The sequence below is a fragment of the Coffea arabica genome, chromosome 3c (genome assembly GCF_036785885.1).
Source record: "Coffea arabica cultivar ET-39 chromosome 3c, Coffea Arabica ET-39 HiFi, whole genome shotgun sequence".
In the NCBI taxonomy this organism is placed as follows: domain Eukaryota; kingdom Viridiplantae; phylum Streptophyta; class Magnoliopsida; order Gentianales; family Rubiaceae; genus Coffea; species Coffea arabica.
Genome location: NC_092314.1, coordinates 4,321,322 through 4,346,162, shown reverse-complemented (window position 1 = coordinate 4,346,162; position 24,841 = coordinate 4,321,322). Strand labels below are relative to the sequence as shown.

Here is a 24,841-nt window from a genome sequence, read left to right as displayed (position 1 = left end):
TTTTCCTGTTTTCGTACCACATTTTGTCAAAAAGTTATCCTGCATTTGCCAATAAAATAATTGGAATGTTCGCTGCCCGAAAAGAAAGAAAGAGCATGAAAAAGCATTATTGGTCATGGAATGCGCATAAAATTTTACCACTCTCCAACAACTTTTTAATACTACTGTCAATATGGTTAAAAAACACACAATTTTTTTGAAACATCATTTTACTTCAGACGAACACTAATTAACAAAATATAATTAGATCTTAAGCCATGCATTCTTAATTGAAATGTATCAGACTCACATGTTTTCTAATGTATTAATGTAAACACATAAATGTGATATTACTGTGTGTTATGCCTAGTAACTACTCCCTCCGTCCCACTTTGATAGTCTTGTTTCTTTTTTAACATAATTTAAGAAAAAGTAGTTAACTTTGTTGGAAAAGTAAATTTAGATTGCTATTTTCCTAAAATACCCTCACATTAAATAGAGTACAACTTTATGAGTGTGCTTGGGGTATAAAATAGAAGAAATTATATATAATTTCATCATGGTCTTAACAAGTACACCGAGCCTTGTTCTCGTTTGCTTTAGATTTTGTAAAATCTGATTATGAAAAGTGATTACAGAGGATAATCAGACTAAACAAAACTACTTTTTGAGTGATTATAGATTTTAAATTTTTTTAGTTATTAAAAATGTAATTATGAATTTTGTCTAAAATTTTACTGTAACTTACTGTAGAAATTTTAAAAAAAAATTTTTGAACCGTGTAAATTTTCTAATATTTTGAAGTGTATAGTTTAAAAATTTTGATAAATTTATTAAGGTTACTGTAACTAAAATTATAAAAAAACTTGTAACGCAAAAAACTTGTCTGCCAAACAAGGCCATAATTATTGTCCAACCTTGGTCCAATGGCCGCCTGCTTTCCCATGCAGTAGATTAAAGGTTGAAACCGTGCCTAGTGTATCATACAAGAAATATGCTGGTGTGTTTTCTGTAGAAAGTGCAGTAATACTTGTTTGATTTATTGGTCAAGAAATATGCGTGTTTTCTGTAGAAAGTACAGTAATGTACTTGTTTGATCTGATGGGATTGGGTTGTCGTAATCCTGTACAAGTCTTTTTAGACTCATTTCTCGTCTAAAGTAGAAACAAGAGTAAAAGTAAGTGTAAATTAGATTGTTGACATGACAAATTAAAGAAGAAAAACCCAAAAAAGAACAACAATGGTACTGTTCCCATAATCCCCATAGGCATTACTTCAGAGCTCCCTACCCAAGAAACCACACACGATCAATTTCACCAACTTCAAAGTCGAAAGACTCCACCAAGCCAAATTCAATTTCCTCACAATCCCCAAGAGGCAGACAAGCAGAGAAACAGAGCGAGACCAAACCCACCAGATTTGCTCTCGCTCTCTCTATCCATTCCCGCCTCTTATTACTTCAAGCAAAATTTTGAGCCCAGATAAAATTACTGTAAGGGTCAGTCAGCAAAAAAGAACAAAATATGGGGTTCTTTTCTTTCTTGGGAAGAGTGCTTTTTGCCTCCATCTTCATCCTCGCTGCTTGGCAAATGTATGTTTCTACTGCATCTCATCAAAGTTTTAATCTTGTAGATCTGTTGAATGAGTAGTCTCTGTGAAGTAGTGGAAGTAATTCATTTTTCCCTAGAACTGTTAGTTTGTTTTGTGTGTTGTTAGATCTAGCTTAATATGTTTGTTGATTCGTACGAATGATGCATTTGCAATTTTGCATAAACCCATACTGCACTTTTGGTGTATGCCCTAAGCAGTTGGATAATCATAATAGATGGATAATTTTGGTATGATGTATTCACTTTGGTTACTTGCTCACTTGGGTTGCCCCTCGGGGGGTGGGGCTGAAGTTAAGCTATTGCTTGGGAGCACCTCAAAGGTAGTAGAGTCACGCGGATTCTGGGATTTCTCTATGATTGGAAGTCAAGTGATCCATTTTTGAATATGTGTCCCATCCTTTTTCTTCTTGATGTAAAGTTTGAATATGTAGAGTTTGTTGGGTGAGATGTCTTGGTCGACTTTTCTTGTGGTGCTTATATTTCCTCTCTGCAAGCAAAATTTCATAGATTGGCTGGTTTTGGCTGGGTCGTGCATTTGAATGCTATCTAGCTTAGCCTCTAGTTGTTGAATTGATTTATTAGCTTAAGTTTTGATGTCAGTGCCTAATTAATTAGTATCAGCGTTCTGATTGGGAAGGTTTGACCCCACCTACCTCCTTGGTTATTTTGTCTTTTGTTTGATGTACTTATGGAACAGTGGACTTACTTTAAATCTGTTTGTCTAAATTTTGAAATAAGGTGGTAAAAGAATAAGGCTATTAGATCAGTTCTGATTGGTTTTGTGCCAAGTGTTGGAAAGCTTGGTCTTGCATTTCAGTTTTAATTGCTAAATCATGGACAGTATCTAACTTCTTCAGCTTTTTACCTTTGACTTTTTTTTGTGCATATTTTTTGCCAATGCTCAGTGTTGTTGCATCTTTCTGGAGCCAATGCACCATAAGATTGTAGAATGAAGCAGCTAAGATATTTTGGCATATGTTGCCTCTGTTACATAGTAGAGAGAAATGAAGAAGAAAAATTCTTCCTAGCGTCACTCATGATATTTGTGCCCAGTAGATTCTGATATGATGATAATGTTACTATGCATGCATGATATCATGCTAACGAATTACTAGTTGGCCAATTATCGCAACTGAACATTCGATAGTAGAGTTTTATATGCCACAATGATTTAGCTGCTCTAGTTGAACTGTATTGCTATGTTAAGAAATCATATAAAGATCTGCCCCGGAGAGTTCATGCAGATTTTGAGTATGAATTTTTATCTACATAAGATTTTAACGAGATAATAAACTGGATTGGTATTATGCCTCTTCAGTTCCAACACTATGTGTAAGTCCTCCTTTCCTAGAGTACTTAAAGTTATGTGGATCACTGCATTTGTCCTTTTCTATTAAGTATGGCATTTTGGCCATGTTAAACAGTTTGAAGGCTTTGAGGGGATGCACTTAATTATTCCTTTTCGAAGAGGCTATTGAGAAAATGACGAACACAATGTTGGGGTTTTCGAATTTGCTATCAGTGTATGAATGACAAAGACCATTAGAGTGAGGAGTATGCTTGCTGATGCCTTGTGGATTCAATGATAGCTTTTACCCCTAAACGTTGTGAATATAATGTAGCGGAGAGTACATTACATGTATCATGAATAATACACATAGGACTAGTAATTTAGTATCTCACAAGGTTGAGGGTGCTCGTTATTTTCAAGTTTTTGAAAGTAATGTAATTGATATATGTTTGGCAGACGAGATAATTTATGGCAGCGTCATGCTTTTGTGGAGGTTTCACTTGTCTTAGCCATTGAAATTTGACCAATTTAGTATTCCAGTTGTCTTAGATTTTTATCATGTATTTTATAATTAGTTTAGAAATTGAACCTTCTTTTTCCAGTGTTGTGGCCTGTAGGGGTATCTAATCTGTGTTTTGTTTCCTAATTTTATTACAAAACATTAGATTCATTCTGTATGACTGGTTTTAACAGTTTTGTTTGCTATTTTCTTAGCTGATGGTTTTATTTGGTTGACACATCACCCACTCCTTTTGCGAATAATTTATAGGTAGGTTGTATATAAAGAAGCATATTTTAAGTTAGAGTGGTGAAGTTTGTCCCTTTTCTCTTTTTCTGACCTTTTATGCTTTCAGGTGTTTGATGGTTCATTTGGTTGCTACCATAACCGGTATCAAACGTTGGATATTGCATTGACTTCCAATGGGACTCATTATTGCATTGCCCAAATGGGTTTATAATATAGCTTGTTTCACTTTATGTTGTTCCAAGGAAGTTTTAATAGTCATTCACTTTATACTTTTTGAGGGGATTTATAGAAGGTTTCTATCAGTTTTTAGGTCAACTTTGATTAAGAACCCGGCTGTGAGCAAATTCTAGTTTTGCCAACTTTTAAGGTTGTGCGGATGTATTGCTTGTACAAAAGCTTTGTCTTAAAAACTATTTAGATGCACCTTTCAACCGTATCATTGAACTTATTGTCACGTAGCATTAGAACTCTGTGTTGCAAAATCTCAGTACCCGTATATTGTCGTAGGTTCAATGAATTTGGTGATGATGGAGGGCCTGCAGCCAGGGCGTGGGCTCCTAAATTGGTTCCCATCCAGAAGTTTCTGAAATCAAAGTTTGGAGAAGGGGGGCCAAATATCGATGTAAGGATGTGGTTCTGTTTGTTAATTACTCTGTGATTGAGGTGACATATTCTATTTTTAGCATTTTATTGTAATGGACGTTTTTGTCACCATAATGTTGGGGGGGGGGGGGTGTGCTCTATGCAGGTTAGGCATTTTGTTGCTGGATCAATTGCTCTGAAGGGGTTGGGAGGCTTGCTATTTGTGTTTGGTAGCAAAATGGGCGCTTACCTACTGGTTTGAACTTGCATTTCAGTTTAATGTTTTTGAATTTTTATTGGTTCTTTGCTGTTCAGCAGGTGATGTATAGAATCACAGATGCTAACCTTATGAAGCAATTTTCCAATTGGTTCTTGGTTTCTTGCTAAAATTCAGATGTATCACTTGCTGTACACCACTCCCCTGTTCTATGACTTCTACAACTATGAATTTGGTGGACCAGAATTTTTCAGTCATCTGCAGGATTTTTTGCAGGTTGACCTTCCTTGTGGTTTTTAATTATTATTATTATTATTTTCCGTGAATAGAGTTTTTTGGTTAATATGATGATGATTTGCATTGTTTGGCAGTGCGTGGCTCTTTTTGGAGCCTTGCTATTTTTCCTTGGGATGAAGAACTCAATTTTGAGGAAGCAGCTCAAGAAAAAGACCCCCAAACCAAAGACAGCTTAGCCTTATCTGAGCAGAAGCTGCAGAGGATTAGACAGTTCCCAGGGATCCGTACAATGGATTTTTTTTTTTTGGCTTTTGGGAGTTCTTGAGAATTTTCTTTGATCTTCCACTGTAGTTGGCCGGCCATCTCCTTTCTCTTTTTTTTTTTTTTGTTTTTGAATACTCTCTTTAAACGAGACGCATTGCTGAGACCAACCACCCTTAGCCGGTGAGAGATATTAGAGCAAAGCTCAGAAGGTCATCATGGATTACAACATTTGATGTTTTTCCTGTATCAGTAAGAAATGCATTTTTGTGCTGAAATTCTTGCTCCTATTCGATGAGAGTTAGTACATTTCTTATTATTCGAGGATGATAAGCTTGGTAAACTCGCCCCTTTTTTCCGGTTGATGATTGCCTCAGCTACAAAAACAGACGATGAGCCATCAATTTAGACTCCTTTGTCATCAGATGCAAAATACTACTGCTGTAAATGTAGGCTTTATCATAAATCATCTTCACCCTTCCCTACATTTTTGGGTAAAACCAAATTTAGCCATTTTCTGACATAAATTTATAAGTGATAAAAAATCAACCATTTGACCTTTCTCGTTAAGAAAGAAAAAAAGATATTCATTTAGAAAAACTTTCTAATCTACGGTCAATACTAGTAGTGCTCAATACACACCCAATGTGCGTGCAATAATAAAAAAAAAAATACATAATATCTATGCCTATATAGTTTAAATAAAATATTTATTACTGAAGCAATTTTTAATGTTTTTCACAAAATAATTTTATATTTGTAGTTACAATATTTAGGGATAGTTATGTTGGAAAGGCATATACTTAAATTGTTAAAAGTAAAAATAATTTTTTTAAGGGCAAAATAGAAAGTTTATAAAGTGACGATAAATATTAACTTCAATGTTAATTCTAAATTCCTTTGTCAACCTTCATATATAATATAGATAGATATTAAAAATGTTAATGCAACAAAAAGAAAATGAAAAATCAAACACGACCTCCTGTCAGCCTGGTAGAATTTAAGACGAGAAGTCAATTCTCATCATTCCCATCTACCAAAGAAGTTTCGTTTGAAGTTTTGATGACAAAATGCAATTCATTTTTAAGTTTATGAAATTACTACATGTTACATTATTCATTTCTTTGTTTATTTACGTACCTTTTGCGCCCATAATGTGCGTAGGTTTTCTTGCCATTGATTGTCCTCCTTTTCTAATTTTAATTTGAAGACTTCATTCAGTTCCAAGGCCGAAGTTCCAAAGCTTAAAGACGACAACAAAGCCAACCCACGAAGGAAAAACTTTTTCTTTTCTAGTAGGAGTATTATTCGGCTCTCTCTGCTGACTGCTCTGAGCCCTCCCAACTCTTTGCTTCCCAATGGTAGACACTTGCTCTATCACTCTGTTTCACACACACTCACACAGTAATTATCTCTAACGAAAATAGTTTAAAGTTGTGAACTTTTTTATTTAATTGTGTTTGTTAATTTTGCAGGATTATCTGAAAACAATAGTCCCTTCTCAATTTCTTGCTGAACGTGGCTCCAATCTTGTTGTCATCAATCCAGGTCCCTCTCAACTCCCACCTTACTACTAATCTTTTAGCCAACAATTGTGTATGCCAATTTTCAGCATATAAAGTTCTAGTTGCATTCTTACTTTTTTGTTGGTGATTGGTGAAATTTGATTAATCTGTGAAGTGGGATTCTTGAATTGTTTAGGTTCTGCAAATATAAGAATAGGATTAGCTCGACAAGACGCCCCGTTGAACGTCCCTCATTGTATTGCTAGAAGAACCACTGGTGCCAATCAATTCCCTAAGAAAAATGTTCTAGACCAGGTTTACTTTTCATTCTTTGGTTAATTTTAACTTATTCTTTATGTGCTTGGAGAAAATTTTCCTTTGCTGATGAAACTGTTCGTCTCTTTTCCTTCTCTATCCCCTTCTTTTTATGGGGGCCCTTGTGATTTTATGTGTTTCAGGGGCTTAATTCTCAGGTTACCACAGCGCAGCACATGGAACGTGAGAAAGCATATGATATTGTGAGTTTAGAGGACTTGAAGCTTTTCTCAAGTATGGATTTTAGTTTGATTTTTAAAATGAAAAATGGTTCTTTTTTTTTTGCCAGATTGCATCCCTGTTGAAAATTCCATTCTTGGATGAAGAGGTTACTAACAATGCATTCCCCAGAAAGGTAGAATTGGTCTCTTGCTGCTTTCGTCTTCTTCTTTTTTTAATTGTAGGAGCTAAACCAAATCTGTAATATATTGCAGAATTAGATGATCTTAGCTTTATTATTATAGCTGGCATGGTTGAATGCACATTTATCGAGTTTTCTATCTTTTGTTTCGGTAAAATTGACTGCTATGCAGATGGGTCGTATCGATGTATACCCTCCTCAAACTAACAAGAAAGAGACAGCCTTCAGTTGGACTGATGTATATGAGAAGACAATTCCATCGTCTGCATCTGGTATGTTGCTAGTGTTGGAAGCAATCAAAATCTTGAATATATGAGCTTGTGACATTGAATCTCATGTCTTTTCTGATCGAAGTATCATTAGATACATGTTAGGGCTTGGGATGTCAACTCACAGCCATATCAAGTTCTTTTTACCTGTCCATGATCATGATCCAGGACCTTCTTTTTGCTTGGTTTCAAAGAGTTTTACAAATTAGTTGTACGTCATGCCACTTACTTCCGAGAGTCAGAAATGAATCTGGTCAATCGAATGTAACCCAACTGTGGTATTGCGGGAGGTTTAGACCTTTTTACTCTGCTTTAGTCCTGTGTAAGCCAACTTATTTGAAAGATTTGGATTTCAATGATGTGTGGTCTTTCTTCTCCTATACTTTGAGTACCGCCCATCGGAGCACCGTTTATAAGCTATTCATATTGGACTTCGTTTCTTATTATGATTTTCAGTTGCATAAAATTAATGAAAATTCGGTTAAAATGTTACATCAACATTCAAGTTGCTGAATTCTATTTTGATGTAACTGAAGACCCACTGAGAAATGCCCAAAATGATGAGTCCTCTGTTGAGAAGGAAGGTCACGATTATAGAGAGAACAATTCAAGTGAACCAAGATATAGGGAGTGCATTTTTGGTGAGGAAGCTCTGAGAATCTCTCCAACTGAACCATATTGCTTACGGCGTCCTATCCGCAGGGGTCATCTTAACATCTCTCAACATTATCCTATGCAGCAGGTACTATCTTAATTACGTACGAAGTTGTTGAAAAGAAAATTCTTTTTGCGGCTCTTGCTGTAATATCAAATCGTCATTTGTAGCATAAGCTTATTGAATCATAATGCATTTTATATTTAAGTAAAATAAGAGTTTTTTTTTTTTTGATAAGCCAGGGTCTGTATTCTACTCCTCTATTTTTTACTTCTCTCTGCTCATCTTTCAGGTATTAGAAGACTTGCATGTAATTTGGGATTGGATTTTGACCGAGAAACTTCATATCCCCTTGAGTGAAAGGACTATATTCTCTGCTATTCTTGTTCTTCCTGAGACATTTGACAATCGTGGTAACTATATGCTCCTGTTTTTTGTTCCAGATGCCGGATTTTAGTCAAGTGACTAATTATTGTTTCTTGTTTGCCTAATCTGTCAACGTTGAAACTGAGTAATTTTATTTTACTGGTTGGTGTTTAAGAAAGGTTATAATTAGATCATGAGCCACAGAATTATTTTTTTCTTAAATAGCTGATGTTCAAATTGAGTAATATAGTAGTTGAAGTAGTTAACTAAACTAAGTCCATTACAACTTTTAGAGTTGTACTACAGTTGCATTGAGCTAAGATGTATCTATAGCACATACTCATCTGTACATTGTAGATTATACATAAAGTTACCAATTGTTTAAAACCAAGTAGCCACGCCCCAAGTTCTGTTGTGGTAGATATTACAGTTCTTTAACGTGACCAGTTTCTTAAGTTAAATTCCAGTACTGCCGAAGCCTAGCATTGCATTGAAGTTTAAAGATTTTTTCAGTGTTAATAGGATTTTTGGACAATAATGTAATGATGAATGTTTTTGATCTATCCCAGTGAATGACGTGTATTTTTCAAAAATCTAAGCATTTAGAGCCTTGATGTGTAAATTGGACAGTGTACTCTAGGGTATTTTTATTTCATCTGTTAGAATCATTCACATGCTTGCTTATCCTTGTTGGCAAATACTTTTTCTTGATATTGTCTTGGAGTTTGGTAGTCAAGTCAATTTCTGAGTCAATAGCCAAAATATAACTTTTGGTCAACATATACTCAAGCCTGACTTGTCCAGTAGTTGGCATTATGAAGTTGACTTTCCTGCAGGAGGTGTTAAGAAGGCCGTTAATCATGTCTAATTTGTTGAGTATCTGAATGTGATCTTACAAGCTAAAAGATAGTTCCAACTATCAAACATGGATTGCATTTCCTGGAAAGGATCACAATATACTAATGATAAATTCAAGAGATTGATGAGAAATGACACATTATAACTGAAAAAATCTGATGTACTTGAAAATTTTAGGAATGGATTTATACTAAAACGGAGCCTTTTCCATTTATTAGTAGAAAAGTAAGCTTTTGTTTGGAAGACAATACTATATTTGTATATAAGCCCAACATATGGCCTTTAACTTTAGGAAATCTAGGTTTCTTTCCTTTTGCTTTCTGTGTGCTAACTCTATTTTATCCGTCAATTTAAAGATATAAGTAAATCAAGTGTTTCTTTGGGTTTATGAAAATGTAAATGGGAAACTTAACGTGCTGGTTTTTTATTGTGACCAGCTTGACCGTTTGGATTTTTTTGATGTGCAGAAGTAAAGGAGATGCTGTCTATTGTCTTAAGAGATCTGCACTTCAGCTCAGCGGTAGTTCACCAGGTGGTTCTCTTCCGTCTTATAATTTTGAACTATCTCTAGGTTAAATTTAAATGGTAGCATCAATTTAACCTTAATGTGGTGTTACATTTGCATTTTGTCCTGTACCATATATGCATTGAGTCTCTCCTTGTCAGAGATGGCTTATATCAAATTGATTCAGGAAGGCCTTGCTGCAGCTTTTGGAAATGGTATGTCAACAGCATGCATCATAAATCTGGGTGCCCAGGTGACATCGGTAATATGTGTTGAGGTATATTCTATATATTTCTGAAATTCGGTTCTTTCAGTTAATGTTTTTATTAAGCTGTTTTACCTCATAATGCAAAATGATTTCTTGAAGTGTATCTGGGGTGTAAGTTGGAAGACTCCAATAATTGGTCAATGGAAGGAAAAAGACTTTCAAACAAATATCATTCTAGAGGAATTGAATCTGGATCTTCATGCGAATCATGTTAAAGAAAGAATCATGATTACCAAGTTACTGACTGCCTGTGGTAGCTCCACTGCTTATACTGCCTCAAAAATTACTGCTCTGCTGGAAAAATACCATCTTAACAGGACTAACAACTTAATTTCCACCAGCATTCCTTTGTCAACTTCTCTACTTTCATTGTAAATTCTGGTGCCGAAGTTTCTAATTCTTTGAATTTCTTCACCAGCACAATGCATCACTTGCCACAATCTTCTCCAGTCCTCTGGCACACATTATTCTGGTGCTTTGAGTGCCATTTGAAAAACACTCAGTTTAGGTTTTCATCTGTAGCTTCCTGAGATTAAGCTTCCTTTTGCCATGATGTAACAGAAGGGATTGACAAAGTATTTATCTTGCTTGAGAAAATTGGCATTGCATTTGTAGATAATCTCCATGACACTTAAAGTTTTGTTCATCTTTAGGATGGAGCAGTCCTACCTACAACACAGATGACATTGCGATATGGTGGAGAGGTAAGGGTTATGGCTTCCTTTCTTCAACTTGATTACTATCTTCTTATGCAGCTCTTATCACTGTGAGGAAGTCCATGTGACATCTAGTTACCATAGATTTTTCTCCAGTTAGTAACAATTATGCTTCAGCTTGTGATTAATTGGTGTGTTAAGGACAGTAAAACTTTTGAAGCAAAAGAGCAATGAAATGCTATGTCTAAACTTGTTCAATGTTTTTGTTGAATGTTATGCCTTACCATTTTTAGCGTAACATAGGAATCTGAAAGAGCAATGAAATGCTCTCTGATGTGTGAACTAACAGGCATTTGTTTTCTTTTTAAGGTTGACCTTTCCAATTCTTTGTTTGCTTTCAAACATTTCACTTTCTTTTCAAAGGTCATGTTTTGACTTGGTAAGAAACAACTTCAGGATATATCAAGATGCTTGCTTTGGACACAAAGGCATCATCAAACATGGCCACCAGTTCGTACAGATGCCCTGACAAAGCCTGTAGATTTGTTGATGTTGAACAGGCTTAGAGAGTTGCATTGCTCGATTAGAGTGAGTCATCTAATTTCTTTTATTAAAAGTTAAATTTTTCTAGTCAATATGGTCCTAAATATTAGAGTATCTCTTTTACTTTAGTCAATGTTTACTGAACTTTGTAGTTGAACTCAACCTTGTCACCAGATATAACCCATTCGACTATTTAGTTCTGTCAACTTCTCTTTTCTATAGTGCTTTGGCTGTTTCTCTATCGCATGCTGTATTTATGTCATGTTCAGCTTATCTGTTTTATCCGGCAGCAAAGTATTCTTTTCCTCAGTGTGAGTACAGGTGTAATTGTTAATTTACATTCACATAATCTCAATGTTGATAAAACAATGCCTTTGCTGATATTCAATGAAGCTAAATCTCTTTAGCTTTTGCAATATGATAGTTAATGGACCCTTCTTTGTCTTCTGCTTCTACCGTGCTGTTTGGGTGGTTAATTATCGGGTTCCATCTTGCAATATTGGTAATTTGTTAATGTACCATGTGTAACACCACTACATCAGTTAAGGTTGGCGTTCTCTGAATATATTTTAAGCTGAGTAAATTTTTGAACTTTTATCTTGGGCTTGCCAATATTACTTATTTGTATCTGTCTTTCCTTAAGAAAGTGTGTTACAATTGTGATTTCTAATTGGTGGTTTATCAACTTTTATTTGATAATTTGTAGGCTTTCTTTTCTTGGATTTTACTAAATTTTCATTTGAGACCTTTTATATGACATTTATACATTGACACAGTATATTTTATACATTCAGGAAGGAGAACTTGAAACTGTTGCAGTTGTTCATTCTTATGAAGATGGCATGCCACCTGGGTCTCATAAGACGAGGCTGACTGCTTTGAATGTATGCCTCTAATAATCAAAACTCATTTAACTTCCTTTCCCTTTATTAAACAATAGTTCATGTTGCCAATATTCAATTTGCTACATTAGATTGAAGCATACTACAGTATAAAAGGTTTCGTAAAGGCTCTAACATAGATATGCATTCTCATTAACCCACAAAAAAAAATGTAAAAAAAGAGGGAATATAATATAAAGAAAGATGCAAAAGTTAAAGATCTCTTTAACTTCTATATTTCAAAAAATCTACCAAGCACAGTTACCCTATTTTTGACATGACAGTTACGATGAATTTGACAAATATTTTCTATACAACAAGGGATGTCTTTAAATGTGCCAATGGCTTCAGGTCTTTCTTAGATTGAGTTAGGGGATCATACATATGTTGGTGCTAACATAACAGCTGTAAAAGCTAGAGGATAATGTCGGGAGTGTAAGTAATGTATAACTTGATCAAAATTTCCCTTTATTGTTTCCAAAAAGTTATTTTCAGTTAATGCTTCTGTGTTGGTATAATTTGCTTTTTATGCATTTACCTGTAGACTAATAATTTGAAGTTCTGCAAGTACAATTAAGCTAGGCATTTGGTCATTTAATGCGGTGAAGGTTGAGTTTTAAATGCTTGGCTCAGCAATTATTTCTTGTAACTATTTGCATTTACTGTCACAACAGTAAAACATGTTTAGATTGACTAGTACTTCTGATTGTTTTTAAACAGGTTCCACCAATGGGTTTGTTCTACCCAATGCTTTTGGTTCCAGATGTTTATCCTCCACCACCCCGTACATGGTGAGGATACTTTCCAATCATTGATAATTTTTTTGACTAAATAACTCCTCGCACATTATCTAACTTCCCAAAATGGTATTATGCTTCACCAGGTTCAAGGATTATGATGATATGTTGGAAGATACATGGCATACTGAGGGCTTTTTCCCCAGCGGTGCTTCTGCATTCCCAATGTGGGAGAGCTACCCAATTTTTCAGGCAAGGCCAAAGAAAGAGGACAATATTGGTCTTGCGGAAGCTATTACAAAAAGCATTCTCTCAACAGGTTGACTTGGTATTTGAGTTATCTCTGTTAAAGCTTTATGTGTTTTTTCTCTTACCTCTCCACATTATTTGCCCCAGGGCGTATAGACCTGCAGAGGAAATTGTTTTGTAGCATGCAACTGGCAAGTTTTGAGCTTTGGTCTAAATACTCAATTTGTTTCTCGCAAATGTTTATGTCAATCGATAATTTTAGATGGTTCAATGATACAGATTGGTGGAGTGGCTTTGATTGATGGGCTCATTCCTGCCATGGAGGAGAGGTTTGCTTCAATCTCTCTCTCTCTATCTCTCTCTCTCTCTCTCTCTCTCTCTCACACACACACACACACACACAAATGGATTAGGCTCATAGTTGCTTAGAGGAATTGCTCCTAGACAGGCTTGTACTGTTAACACAATTGCGGAAAAGATAATATGCAATACCCAGAAGCAAATAGAATATATAACAATTTTACTGAAGTTAATTGCACTTCCCAGCTGAAATTGTACATCTTTCCAAACTCAGAATTATTGCAATCATTTTTATTCTCCAATTTATGCTTCAAATGGACTTGCCACCATCTGCAATCCTGTCCCGAAGCATTTTATTGGCAATCCATGTTTTGGATTGAAATTCTTCTTTTCTGTTATCTAAAGTAGACCATGTTTTTTCAGACTATTTTCCTGTTCCAGCTGCTGTCTTTTCCTTCTCAAAATCTTCTCTCAATCTTGACAACATACATGATTGTGATGAAGCTCCTTAACTTACAGCAAAATGTAGTAGTGTGAACAAAGAACAAGCGGTTACTTTAGTATTTGCTGATGTAGATGCCTAGAGGATCACATTATGCCCCAGCACTGACATATGATTTATGGGGATAGAGCACTAAGAGCAGCCACTCAAACAAAACAATCATTATTTATCTAAGTTGTTAACTTTGATTTACTTTAATCATAGTTTTTCATTTCTCGTGAAATTTATACTTAAATTGCCATGCAGTAGCAGGAGAAGCTGAATATTTAAATGAGAAAGCAAGAAATTGTTGTGAGTCATATTTGTTATTTGGCACTGTTATCATTCTGTGGTGGACGCTTTCTTCTTAATTTATGTACATGGCAGGAAAACCTTCATATTTTTTTTTTATCCAACTATCTTGATATTTTTCTGGGCAGGGTGTTACATGCGATTCCCCCAAATGAAGCCATTGATACTGTGGAGGTGTGCATCTCATACTTTTCTGGTTTAGTTAATAAATAATTTTTTTTTATAAATGGTAACCTGTACTTGTGTTGGGTCTTGTTTCCTATGCCATAGCATGGTGGAACTTGGTAATGCTAACTAATGTCACTGCTTCATGTAATTGTTGAAGCATATTTTGGACCCTAATCTCGTTGCATTATGTGCTTTTCTGACTTCAAGACCTCGATTTGTCTTTTGATATTTTGCTCTATAATATCGTTCTGGTTTTCCAGTTCCTAATGATTCATCATGTTGTTGACTTCTGCTTGTCTTTTGTCATATCTAGGTTTTGCAATCAAGGACAAATCCAACCTTTGTTGCATGGAAGGGTGGAGCAGTAAGTTTCTGTTACGGTGCTATCTTATGGTTAACTTCCCTGTAGATCTCTCTTCTTGTTATCTATTCTAACAATAGTGCGAAGACTCTGATAATTTTGTCCATATGAGTTTAGAATACATAACTTAGCCACTCAGAATACTGTTTTGCATGTAGTTGAATCATTAAGTCTACTTCTCTGATATCATTATGGATTTTGAAGTATCTTAAGCACATGGTATGTGCAAAAGCTCCATTGGTAGAGATGAAATTAAGGTTCTCACTTTCATGGCATTCACCTTCTTTGTAGATACTTGGGGTACTTGATTTCAGCCGAGATGCCTGGATACATCGGGAAGACTGGATTCGAAGTGGGATTCACATTGGTAGTGGCAGAAAATACAAGGACTCTTATTTCCTCCAGGCACAAGCAATGTGTTACATAAATTCCTGAAACATGGTATGGAACATTCATTATTGGATATTTGTTTGTTTGTTTATTTTGGTTACTCAAGGCATTTGATACAAAACAGTGTTTATAAGAGACATTCCGGTAATCATAATTGTGAAACATGGTGATCTTCAGAAACCTCTGCCCTACCCTTTTTTTCACTCTTCTGGCCTGCATGCAGGTTTACGTCATGCTGTAAATGGGACTTTGATTTACTAGAAAGACTAACGCTTGAAGCTGCGAGTATCAAGACTTGTGAAAGTACTGAGTAAATTGTGGAATTTTTGCTGACAAACAAACGTTCAAAGTGAAATAAAGCACGTAACTGTTGTTATCATCAGAAGCATGAAACCCTTTGTCCTGAGGAGATGGAGGCAGTCTACTCCGTGCAGCACTTGCCTTACTAATGACCTAACACACTAGCGCCATTTTTAGCAGCAGACAGCTTGGAATTTGGACTTATTTGTAAAGCTGGGTAATATCCCTCTTAAATCTTCTCCTTACCTTCCCTGAAATCTTCCTCAGAATTTCTGAATCTGTTTAGCAGAGATTGGTAGAATGGTAAACCACTTGTTATGAAATGGAGTTTCTATTTACTCAGATAGCAAAGATATGCTACGGTGTTTAGCTTGCTACTTTTTGTTTTTTGGTCTATTGTCACCATTTACACCTGCACTTAGTCTTATTTTTACTCTAACCTATACTAGGGAGTGGCTCAATAAGGTTACGGGGAACTGACGGGAACTGAATCGGACCATATGGGTTGCTGTAAAAGTGCTGAAAGTAGTAAAAGGGACGGCTGAACATCCCTAGTCGAATAAACATCACACCAGTCTAACATCCTCTGATTCGAGAAACTTTTTGGCACTTGCGTCCCAATCAAGAGTCTGAGGGTCATTCGGGGCAATGACAAAGAACACCTCTCCATGGTGAAAATTAGTTACCAATTATAAGCTGTAATTAAGATACCAATAACTTTGTAGGAACAACAGAAACCTTTCTACAGCGAAAATAATGAATGGTTTAGTTGGCAGCAAATGTCGGTTTGATGGTGAATTGCTGTGCAAATAATTTTTGCCGGCTTTTGAAGGTTACTCGGGGAAGTAGATTTATTGCCGAATTCTTAAGTTTTCTTAAGAAAATGTCAGAAAGAAAAAAATCGTTGCTGGGGTAGTCATACCGGGGTTGGTGGGGGTTAGTTAGCTCTTAGTAGAAGCCGCCCTGCTGGGCTTGCCCCTGTGGGGGTTCTTTCCCACATCGGTACTGGGGAGGTTTGTGGCTTGGGTTATAAGTCCCTCGGGTGCCTTCAAAAGTTGCCGGCTTTTGAAGGTTACTCGGGGAAGTAGATTTATTGCCGAATTCTTAAGTTTTCTTAAGAAAATGTCAGAAAAAAAAAATGTACAGTTTATACTACGATTTAAATATGATACAATTGATATGTGTGAATTTACGTGAATAGTAATTGAACATTACATTCTTATTAAACACTTGCACAAATAATCTGTGATAAATTATAACCTGTTTAAAAAAACAAAAAAATTAATTACAATCAAAATTCAGGGTCTAACTCGAATTTAGTAGAACTAATGGAGCAACATTCTCCTCGTCCCACATCGGAATATGTAAGAAGTATATTCAGAGGCGCAGGAGATAAAATGAAGCGGGTTGGAACGGGAGAAAACTTAAAAGGGTCGGTTGGCTAAATATGCCACTCTTACCCGCGTTGGTGAGAGCTGTATGGCTATCAAGACATATGGCCGACATAATTTGTGGAGCCCTGTAGGGTTGGCTCGCTTGGCCGACCCTCCATTCTCAAGTCTTTAAGTTTAGGCCCTTTCTGGAAAATCAAGAGTGGAAGTTTTCACCAGTACGGGGACCAGTTCAGGCCAGGGGGACCAAATGTGACATATTGCCAATTTATCTGGGCAATTTTTTTTTTTTTTTTGTAACGGTAACATATATTTGTATAATTTAACCTAATTTATCCTATTTAAAGAATTACATATATGAGACTCGAACTCCCGATCCACAAATTAAAGAAGAATTTTATCCCTTTTTGATGGCCATTACGCCAAAGTTCGGTGGTTTGCCTGGGAAATTTGCAATGCCAAAAATTGACATTTTGGATAATAAAGAACTGGTTCGAACTCCGGATCCACAATTTAAAGAAGAATTTAATCCCTTTTTTATGGCCGTTACACCAAAGTTCGGTGGTTTGCCTGGAAAATTTGCAATGCCAAAAATTGACATCTTGGGTAACAAAGAACTGGTTATGTACTTGATAGCACATGGTCCACACTCCAAGGGGACCAAATTCCAAACATGATCACACAGGGCAACACCTACGCAACACGCCGAAGTTGTGGTGTACTTGCAGATTATGAAACGTCATTGTGTGTTAGTTTTAGGTCTCTTTCCAACATGGTAGTTGGTAACTTGATAGTACATCAAGCTCATAATCGAAATTCAGCTCTAGTTCTTCTTAAGAAATTTTCATGCAAGGTGCATCCATGATCAATAACATTGGAAGGTCACGTTGATAACTTCAAAAGCAAGCCAAAAGAAGCACCGTATCATCTATAATTATACTACTATAATGAGTTCTAACATACGCGGTATTCCTCACATTTTACATTATTGAAATCAGAGTAAACAAAAAGTAGTACGGATAACATTTTATGTTGAACAAAATGGTCCTTCTGTCTCGTGTTTGCTTTCCAAACTGCACAAAAGAGTCTCATAAGGGTTAAGACAGTCATTCTTCAATTTCATGCTTAGCCTCATCCAAAGCCCTGTAATTAGTTGAAGTAAAGACACAAATAGCAAGACTTTAAGAATCTCAGGTGAACCAGGAAAACACGAATTGTAGTTTCTTTGCTTGTCAAAGCCGTGAAGGCAGAACCTTTTCATCTTTCAATCCCAAAATGCCACAAAGTTCAGGATACAATGACTTCCTTATTTCAGCATACACCTTCCCTTCCCACTTCTTCTTGCTCAAATCCTCCCCTAGTCGCACTGCAGCCTCCAATGTCTCCATCCCATTACTGTGAACCGAGTCTATGATTCCCATCCCCGCCGCCTCCTCCGCCCTCACCTTGGAAGCCCTCAATAGCAATGCACGCCGAGCCGAGGGGGAGCCGATCTTTGACCTAAATATGGCATTGAAATAGTCTGGCAAAGTCATTCCTATATCAAGCTCACTCATGTACAACACCCCCTTGTCTGATCTCATTGTGATATAGTCATGGCTCACGGCTAGCATCAAGCCGGCCGCAGCAGCATGGCCCGTGATGGCAGCTATTGTAGGCATTGGAAGTGAGATAAGATCAGCCACTAACGGCTTGAAGATCTCTACCATGTTCATAAGCCTATCCTTAGCACCTTGAACTGAACCAGCAGCTTGAGCATACCTGATGTGCATATATATACATACATTTAAATTGTACTGTATCCATCAATTCCTCCTCTTCATTAAACTTCACTAATCTAATCACATCGAAACGGTGAATCTGTTACTCTAGCGTTTCAATCGAATCACATGGTTCGCTTGTACAAAGCCAAAACCTTTTTGGACACGGACAACGCAAAAAGTAAATGGTAGACATCATAATTTGGTCTCAATCAAGTTTATGGAAAAGAAAAATGGGACACTTTCGTAGTATGAATAAAAATCTATATCGAATATTAACAAATAAATTAAAAATCGGAAAATCAAACAATCATTCTCTAAACATAAGAATAGATTGATAACACGATCTACTGATTTAGTACAAGATCAATAGAAGATAATTATCACCAAATATAAATCCACGCTAAAGAAAAAAAAATGATAAAATTAACGACAATCCAATACTTTATCCACTAGGCTTTTTATTTCTTTTTTCCTTCTTACTTTGTTGATAATGATGAAAATACCTGAGGTCAAAGCCGTTGGAGAAGAACTTGCCCTGACCCGATGTGATAAGAACGGAGCCTTTGGTGGCTTGAGACTTGACTTCAGCTAAAGCCCACCTGATGGAGGCGATGAGGGTCGGGTTCAACCGGTGCTCGTCATCACCTGTTAACGTTAACAAGAAGATGTTGCCGCGTTTCTCTAAGGTGCACATATCACCGGCTGAAAAGTTGGTCGGCGGCCGACCGGCGGGACAATATGTAAGCTGCTTTGGGATGTGCGAAACAGGGTAGCTTTGAGAAGGAAATGGGATCAGAGCGTTATATAGTCGTATTCTCCATGGCCCGGTAGTGGTGGAATTGTAGCCACCTTCAAGACTTTTTTTTATTCTTTTTTTTTTGGCAGTGGCAGCCTTTAAGATTTATTTTATTCACTGCTTAATTAATTCTTCAGTGGTGTTCTTAATGTGCAGTATTTTATAATTTTGTTTCCAAGTTCTTTATCTCGTACTAATATTTTTGTAGATCCTATTATAGGTTTTATCCATCCAAATAATAATTCAGCATTTGTAAACGAATTCTAAAAAAAAAAAGACTAAAATCAAAATAAATACTAATTAAATATCAGAAGAGAGAAACAATGTGAATGTATACGTTTGAATAATATATTATGAATAATTTATTCATATCTATTAATTCTATTATTTAACAGATAACCTGAACACTTCTCATATAGTAACAATCCTTCAATTTTTCCAAGTTGGTGTGTATATCAATCGATCGAATAAGTTCATAATTTCATGCAGACCAAAAAAGTCGAATTAAAAGTCCCAACTGTAATATAAATTATATAATCCCGAATCTAGAATTTACAAGTTTTAAGTTCAGCTCTTATTGTATGTGAGTTTTTTTTCTTAAATTGTTAGTATTCAGCTGTTGTGGATTCGTTAAAAATAAAGGGTTAAATGCACATTGTACTCCTCAACTATTCGGAAATGGAGCTTTGCACCTTGAACTTCACCTACCTACCTTCTACTTGCAATTTTTCACATGATTCAAGGTCAAGCAAGCAAATCCTGACTATTCTAAGGCCAAACGACTTGTATAAGGCTATAAGCGCTCAAATATCAAAGCGCGTCACACGTTGGGAGTGTTTCGATAGGGTATTATTTGAAATATTATTTGGAATAATTACTGTAGCATTTTTTGTGATGTGATGTATGTGAGATAAAAGATGGTTGGGAATATAAAAAAGTTGGGTTAGAAAATGAGTTTATGATGCAAGCGAAATAATATTTGGGATAAGTTGACTTGCTTGATGGATGTGGAGTCCTCCCTGATGCCAATTGAACCAATGTTATTAAACTCGGGTCGAAGAGCGATTCGGCTAAACTACTTAATTATGTGTCAATTGGTTGGATCGATCTAAAAAAAATCTGTTGATATCAACCTGACGTCATAATTATTTCATACTTTTCACAAGTTTCAGGAATATTGAAATTAAGTTCTTAGTTATATTCAATCAATTATAAAAAAATATTTCAAAAATATTAGACTTGCAATCAAATATACGCTTAATAATTATATATAAAAATGTGAATTCATGATTAAAATATATCCATTCTCCAAAACTACACGAAAAACTAAATAAAACAAATTAATACAAGTTGAAATTATTGATGCTAAATTGCTAAAGTGATAGGGATGAAAACATCTTGATTTAGAGATCATTTAGAAAAGCAAGTGATTTTGTATTTACACTAAGTGGATGGTGTTTTCTCATTCATATTAAAATGAAAGTATTACAATTTAGCAAGCTCAAATTATGTTTGCGGAAAATAAGAAAGAAAAATTTGACAATCGGATCAACCAGTTGAACCGGATCATTGATTTAGTTGATTTTTTATAGTTTTGGCTGATTTTGTACTACAAACCTTCTCGAGAAGAATGCTGGTTCACAGTCGGACTGATCGAACAGGTTGGCTTGGTCCAAGTCTAACAACATTGGATTGAACAATTCCTTTTGGTTTTTCTATATTTTGGGCTTCTCAACATTTTGACATAATTTTTACAAAAATATATCCGCACTTAGGTTTGTATAATTTCAAAGGTTAGCGATATTATCAGAGAACTAATTAATTTTCCTATTAGAGCAATTTTTACTCATATAACTATAATGCCATTTTAATGCCAAAAACAAGTAAGATTATGTTTTTTTTTGCGCCTCCCACCTAAGTATCATCTTTATTTTTTTGTCGTGAATATCCTAAAAAATAAAAATTTAATTCCTCTTAAACATTGGTACAAGTGAAAAGGGCTTATATTTTTTAACCATGAGATTTTAGGTTTGAAACCCATGAAAATGGAAAAAGACAACATTGGGAGAGTTTTCCCCCAAAAAGGCAGTTCGAACAAGATTAGTTGTAGACCGTAGAACGAATGCGAATACCTGTGAATTATACAAACAAAAAAAAAGGCACCAGATATATCGGCTAATTTCTTAGATTATAACCAAAAAAAAAAGTCCGCTAATTGTTGCTCTGACATGTATGTTCTCAAACTATACTTGTCGTGCTGATTAAGCGGAGCAGGTGACCCACAAATTTTTTTTTCCCCCAAAAAGGCCAAGGCTACCATGCTGATTAAGCACATATGCCAATAATTGCAACAACTAAGCCCGCCATGCTTACAAAGCACGGTAGCCTTAATGGTTATATTCTTCAGTTCTGATTGTTGTGGTAGTTCCAAGGTGGCAAGAAAAAAATGGAAAAGGGAAACAAGCGTTAATGTCGCATGGTTGATATGAAAAAGAGAAACCACGATGCAGTTGAAAAGCTAAATTGGAAAATTCTTGCCGGATTTGCAGTTGATATAACTAGGGCTAATTTCTTAGAATATACCTGAAAAAAAAAAATGTCCATCAAATGTGCATTGACAGATCCTAGTACCAAACTATAGCAGCAAAAAAAAAAAAAAAATTTAAGTTGCAGTGCACAGTTGCCTGCAGCCGAATTTTTTATTAAAAAGGCCGCTTGTTACTGTGCACAGTCAGCACGGTAGCAAGTGCAATTTTGAGAAAACAAAAAAAATGCTGTAGTATTGTCTAGAACTTGGTTTCAGTCGTTGTCCACTTGGTTTCAGTCGTTGTCCACCACCGTGCTGACTGTGCATGGTAGGAGATTTTTTTTTGAGAGTCATACCAAATATCCCCTAATTTGAATAAGCTTTTGAGTAGATTTTTTAACCATGGTCTTGATTTATTTTCTTCAGTTTCCATTTCATCTTCGTCTCCACTGAACCTCTAGAGAAAGCTCTCCGTCTTTAACTTTTCTTGTCTGTTCAAATGTCTAACATCAAAATTAGAATTTAAATCAAAACCTTAAAGTGGGAACAAAGTGCCATCCATTTTTTTTCAAAAAAAAAAAAAAAACTAATGACAATAAATACATCAAAACGTAAAACATATATAATAGATGGGAGAAAATTCTTTGAAACTCCAAAATGTGATTCTCGAGTAGATTAATGCAAGTCTTATAAATTGATTACATTTTCAATCAATTCAATTTCAGGGTAAACATGCAATCAATATGCCCAAGTATAGCTCGGCCCTGGTTTTCACGGTACAAGCACTTCTTCATTCTCAAAGAAGTCATTAGCATACTAAAGAAAGAAAAGGACCTAAAAGGAAAAAAAAGAAGAAGAAAAGGATCTAATTACTAAGAATGGCAAAAGTTAGTTTGGTTGAGAAAAGAAAGTAGTAGTACTTTAGAACAAAGGTAGACTTTGAGATTCTCGAAATATCATAACTATTCAAAATAGGGGATATTTTGCCTGACTCTCAAAAAAAAAAAAAAAAATCCCCCACCATGTACCGTCAGCACGGTAGCCTGCAACTTAATTTTTTTTTTTTTGTTGTTGTTGTCATACTGACTAGGCGCGACAACTATAGTATATTCTAAGAAATTAGCCATATAACTAGAGAGTTAAAAAGAAATAAAGACAGACAAGGAAGCGTTCATGTCAGTCTTATTTGCACACTATAAAGTATAAACTCCCCCATGCCTAGTCTCAATAATTTTCTTTCCATTTTACCTATAACATTTAGCAAATACTTATTTAGATTTTTTTTTATAAAAAAATGTGAGAAATAATTACTATAACACTTTTTTTAAGATGTAATATATACGAGATATAAAAATGATTAAAAAAAAATATGTAAAAGAAATATTCACAAAAAATGTAAAATTTTTCCACAAAAATTAACAATTCAAATAAAGACCAAGCCATTGGATAAGTATTAGAAATCAACATGTGTTGGCTCACTTAATAAGAAATGAAAACATCTTTTGAGAAATTGCGTACTTAAATTTTGCTACTAAAGATGTGAAAAATATGTTCATGGATAATATATAAATATTCAAACTATTTTTGCAAAATAAAATAAGTATTGATAACGCTTTTATGTAAAATTTGAAATATTCAAGCAATAAGTTAAACTTTTGCATGACATGACAAGAAAAATAGAATTTGTTTGTTTGCTTAGGAATCTAAGTTAATTGAAAAAAATTTTGGGAATAGCCTAGCCTGATTTTTTTGGGCACATTCCCAGCTCCCAGATTCCCAACGCATGTTGCCCATTCTTTCCAATTTAGCATTTGGGAAGCCTTCGCAAAAGCTTTAGCAAATGGGAAGATTGCATGCCGTCCTTAGCCTTTACCTTAAAAAAAAAAAAAAAAAATTAAGGCTGCCGTGCTTTTATAATATGAGAACATGCATCTACTAAAGCAACAATTGACGGCTAATTCCTTAAAATATACGTATAAAAAAAATTATCCGTCAAATGCACGTCTGACACTGAGGGGCTTTCTTATTCTATACGGGCCGTGCTGAGTCAGCACGGCCGAATCACAAAAAAATCTATCCGATCAATATCTAGTTTGGCTGAGCATTTGTGTCAGCGGACGTGCTGACTCAATAACATTAAAAAAAAAAAAAGTTTTAGGCTTTAGGATTTTTAGAGTTAGGGTACTTTAATTTGGTACTTTAATTTTCAAATTAACCTGATTAAACTAAATTTTAACCGTAATCCTAAATATACTTCATTTCATTAATATTTAAAATAAATACATTAACCTAACCTCATGATTCATGTCCCTAGATGCCTTTTCCACATGTATTATTATTAAATCATTATTAAATGCTTAATAGTTGTTAATTAACGAACGATTCATGTATTCTAATAAACAGGAATTAATTATTATAATCACTTTGTGATTGTGATTGGCATACATAATAATACAACCAATTCGGATAATTATTTTTTCGAGACAACGTTTTTGCATCTATATTTTTATTATATTTTAACTACATTTTTAACTATATTTTGGATAATTATTTTAACTATATTTTTACCTTGCACGCAACATATATGATATCTTACAAAAGTCCTACTACGTACATGAATTATTCATCTACATCAATATCAATCCAAAATTTTTTTTATTAATATTTGCAGATTACTTCATTTTTTTATGCAATCCAAAAATTTCTTATGTTTAGTTAATTAATATATTTTATGCATGTAAAAAGCAATAATTTTAATTAGTTATTTCTAGTATTTCTATATGAATTATATTACATAGTAATTGGCCAAAAATTATACGATTAAACAATAAGTCGTAGTCGACAACACTATATCACTATATACACTAGTTAACTCTTTTTTAACACTTCAATATTGTAAAATTATAAATAAATTATCACACTTTACATTAACTATTAATTAATAAACTATAACAACAAC

At 35.0% G+C, this 24,841-nt stretch overlaps 3 protein-coding genes and 1 non-coding gene across 6 annotated transcripts; 3 read left to right on the top strand and 1 right to left on the bottom strand.

Annotated features, from left to right (window-relative positions):
* The first annotated feature begins 1,149 nt into the window (after positions 1 to 1,149).
* Positions 1,150 to 5,203, top strand: LOC113734253 (uncharacterized). Its single transcript, XM_027260685.2, has 5 exons — positions 1,150 to 1,570; positions 4,136 to 4,250; positions 4,377 to 4,466; positions 4,605 to 4,703; positions 4,799 to 5,203. The coding sequence occupies exons 1-5, from the start codon at positions 1,503 to 1,505 to the stop codon at positions 4,898 to 4,900; spliced, it is 474 nt and encodes a 157-aa protein (XP_027116486.2). The 5' UTR covers positions 1,150 to 1,502; the 3' UTR covers positions 4,901 to 5,203.
* An 861-nt stretch (positions 5,204 to 6,064) lies between these two features.
* Positions 6,065 to 16,185, top strand: LOC140037567 (actin-related protein 9-like). 3 transcript variants are annotated; one of them, XR_011841477.1, is made up of 22 exons: positions 6,077 to 6,286; positions 6,401 to 6,473; positions 6,627 to 6,745; positions 6,889 to 6,948; positions 7,035 to 7,100; positions 7,279 to 7,378; positions 7,912 to 8,117; positions 8,323 to 8,443; positions 9,722 to 9,786; positions 9,947 to 10,036; positions 10,681 to 10,731; positions 11,140 to 11,271; positions 12,021 to 12,110; positions 12,828 to 12,898; positions 12,991 to 13,163; positions 13,241 to 13,284; positions 13,373 to 13,422; positions 14,315 to 14,360; positions 14,668 to 14,718; positions 15,007 to 15,156; positions 15,329 to 15,622; positions 15,855 to 16,185. XR_011841477.1 is itself a non-coding variant. In XM_072081961.1 (21 exons), the coding sequence occupies exons 1-20, from the start codon at positions 6,284 to 6,286 to the stop codon at positions 15,148 to 15,150; spliced, it is 1,755 nt and encodes a 584-aa protein (XP_071938062.1). In that variant the 5' UTR covers positions 6,077 to 6,283; the 3' UTR covers positions 15,151 to 15,156; positions 15,329 to 15,782. The 3 variants fall into 3 exon arrangements, 1 of the variants encoding a protein (XP_071938062.1); XR_011841478.1 differs by lacking the exons at positions 15,329 to 15,622; positions 15,855 to 16,185 and adding an exon at positions 14,142 to 14,186 and having other exon boundaries at positions 6,065 to 6,286; positions 15,007 to 15,104; XM_072081961.1 differs by lacking the exon at positions 15,855 to 16,185 and having other exon boundaries at positions 15,329 to 15,782.
* A 645-nt stretch (positions 16,186 to 16,830) lies between these two features.
* On the top strand, positions 16,831 to 16,957 carry LOC140038196 (U11 spliceosomal RNA). Its single transcript, XR_011841991.1, has one exon. It is a non-coding gene; the product is annotated as a U11 spliceosomal RNA (small nuclear RNA).
* A 701-nt stretch (positions 16,958 to 17,658) lies between these two features.
* LOC140037566 (enoyl-CoA delta isomerase 2, peroxisomal-like) lies at positions 17,659 to 19,425 on the bottom strand. The gene is made up of 2 exons (XM_072081960.1): positions 19,063 to 19,425; positions 17,659 to 18,557 (listed from the first exon to the last, which is right to left on the bottom strand). The coding sequence occupies exons 1-2, from the start codon at positions 19,251 to 19,253 to the stop codon at positions 18,029 to 18,031; spliced, it is 720 nt and encodes a 239-aa protein (XP_071938061.1). The 5' UTR covers positions 19,254 to 19,425; the 3' UTR covers positions 17,659 to 18,028.
* Between the last annotated feature and the right edge of the window lie 5,416 nt (positions 19,426 to 24,841).

Bases quoted from the DNA above. Each gene is read 5' to 3' on its own strand.
- LOC113734253 (XM_027260685.2), top strand. From the start codon at position 1,503: ATGGGGTTCTTTTCTTTCTTGGGAAGAGTGCTTTTTGCCTCCATCTTC. The intron at 4,251-4,376 runs GTAAGGATGTGG...TGCTCTATGCAG, and splicing joins AAGGGGGGCCAAATATCGAT to GTTAGGCATTTTGTTGCTGG. The intron at 4,704-4,798 runs GTTGACCTTCCT...ATTGTTTGGCAG, and splicing joins ATCTGCAGGATTTTTTGCAG to TGCGTGGCTCTTTTTGGAGC.
- LOC140037567 (XM_072081961.1), top strand. The intron at 6,474-6,626 runs GTCCCTCTCAAC...TGAATTGTTTAG, and splicing joins TCTTGTTGTCATCAATCCAG to GTTCTGCAAATATAAGAATA. The intron at 8,118-8,322 runs GTACTATCTTAA...CTCATCTTTCAG, and splicing joins AACATTATCCTATGCAGCAG to GTATTAGAAGACTTGCATGT.
- LOC140037566 (XM_072081960.1), bottom strand. From the start codon at position 19,253: ATGTGCACCTTAGAGAAACGCGGCAACATCTTCTTGTTAACGTTAACA. The intron at 18,558-19,062 runs GTATTTTCATCA...TATGCACATCAG, and splicing joins TCCAACGGCTTTGACCTCAG to GTATGCTCAAGCTGCTGGTT.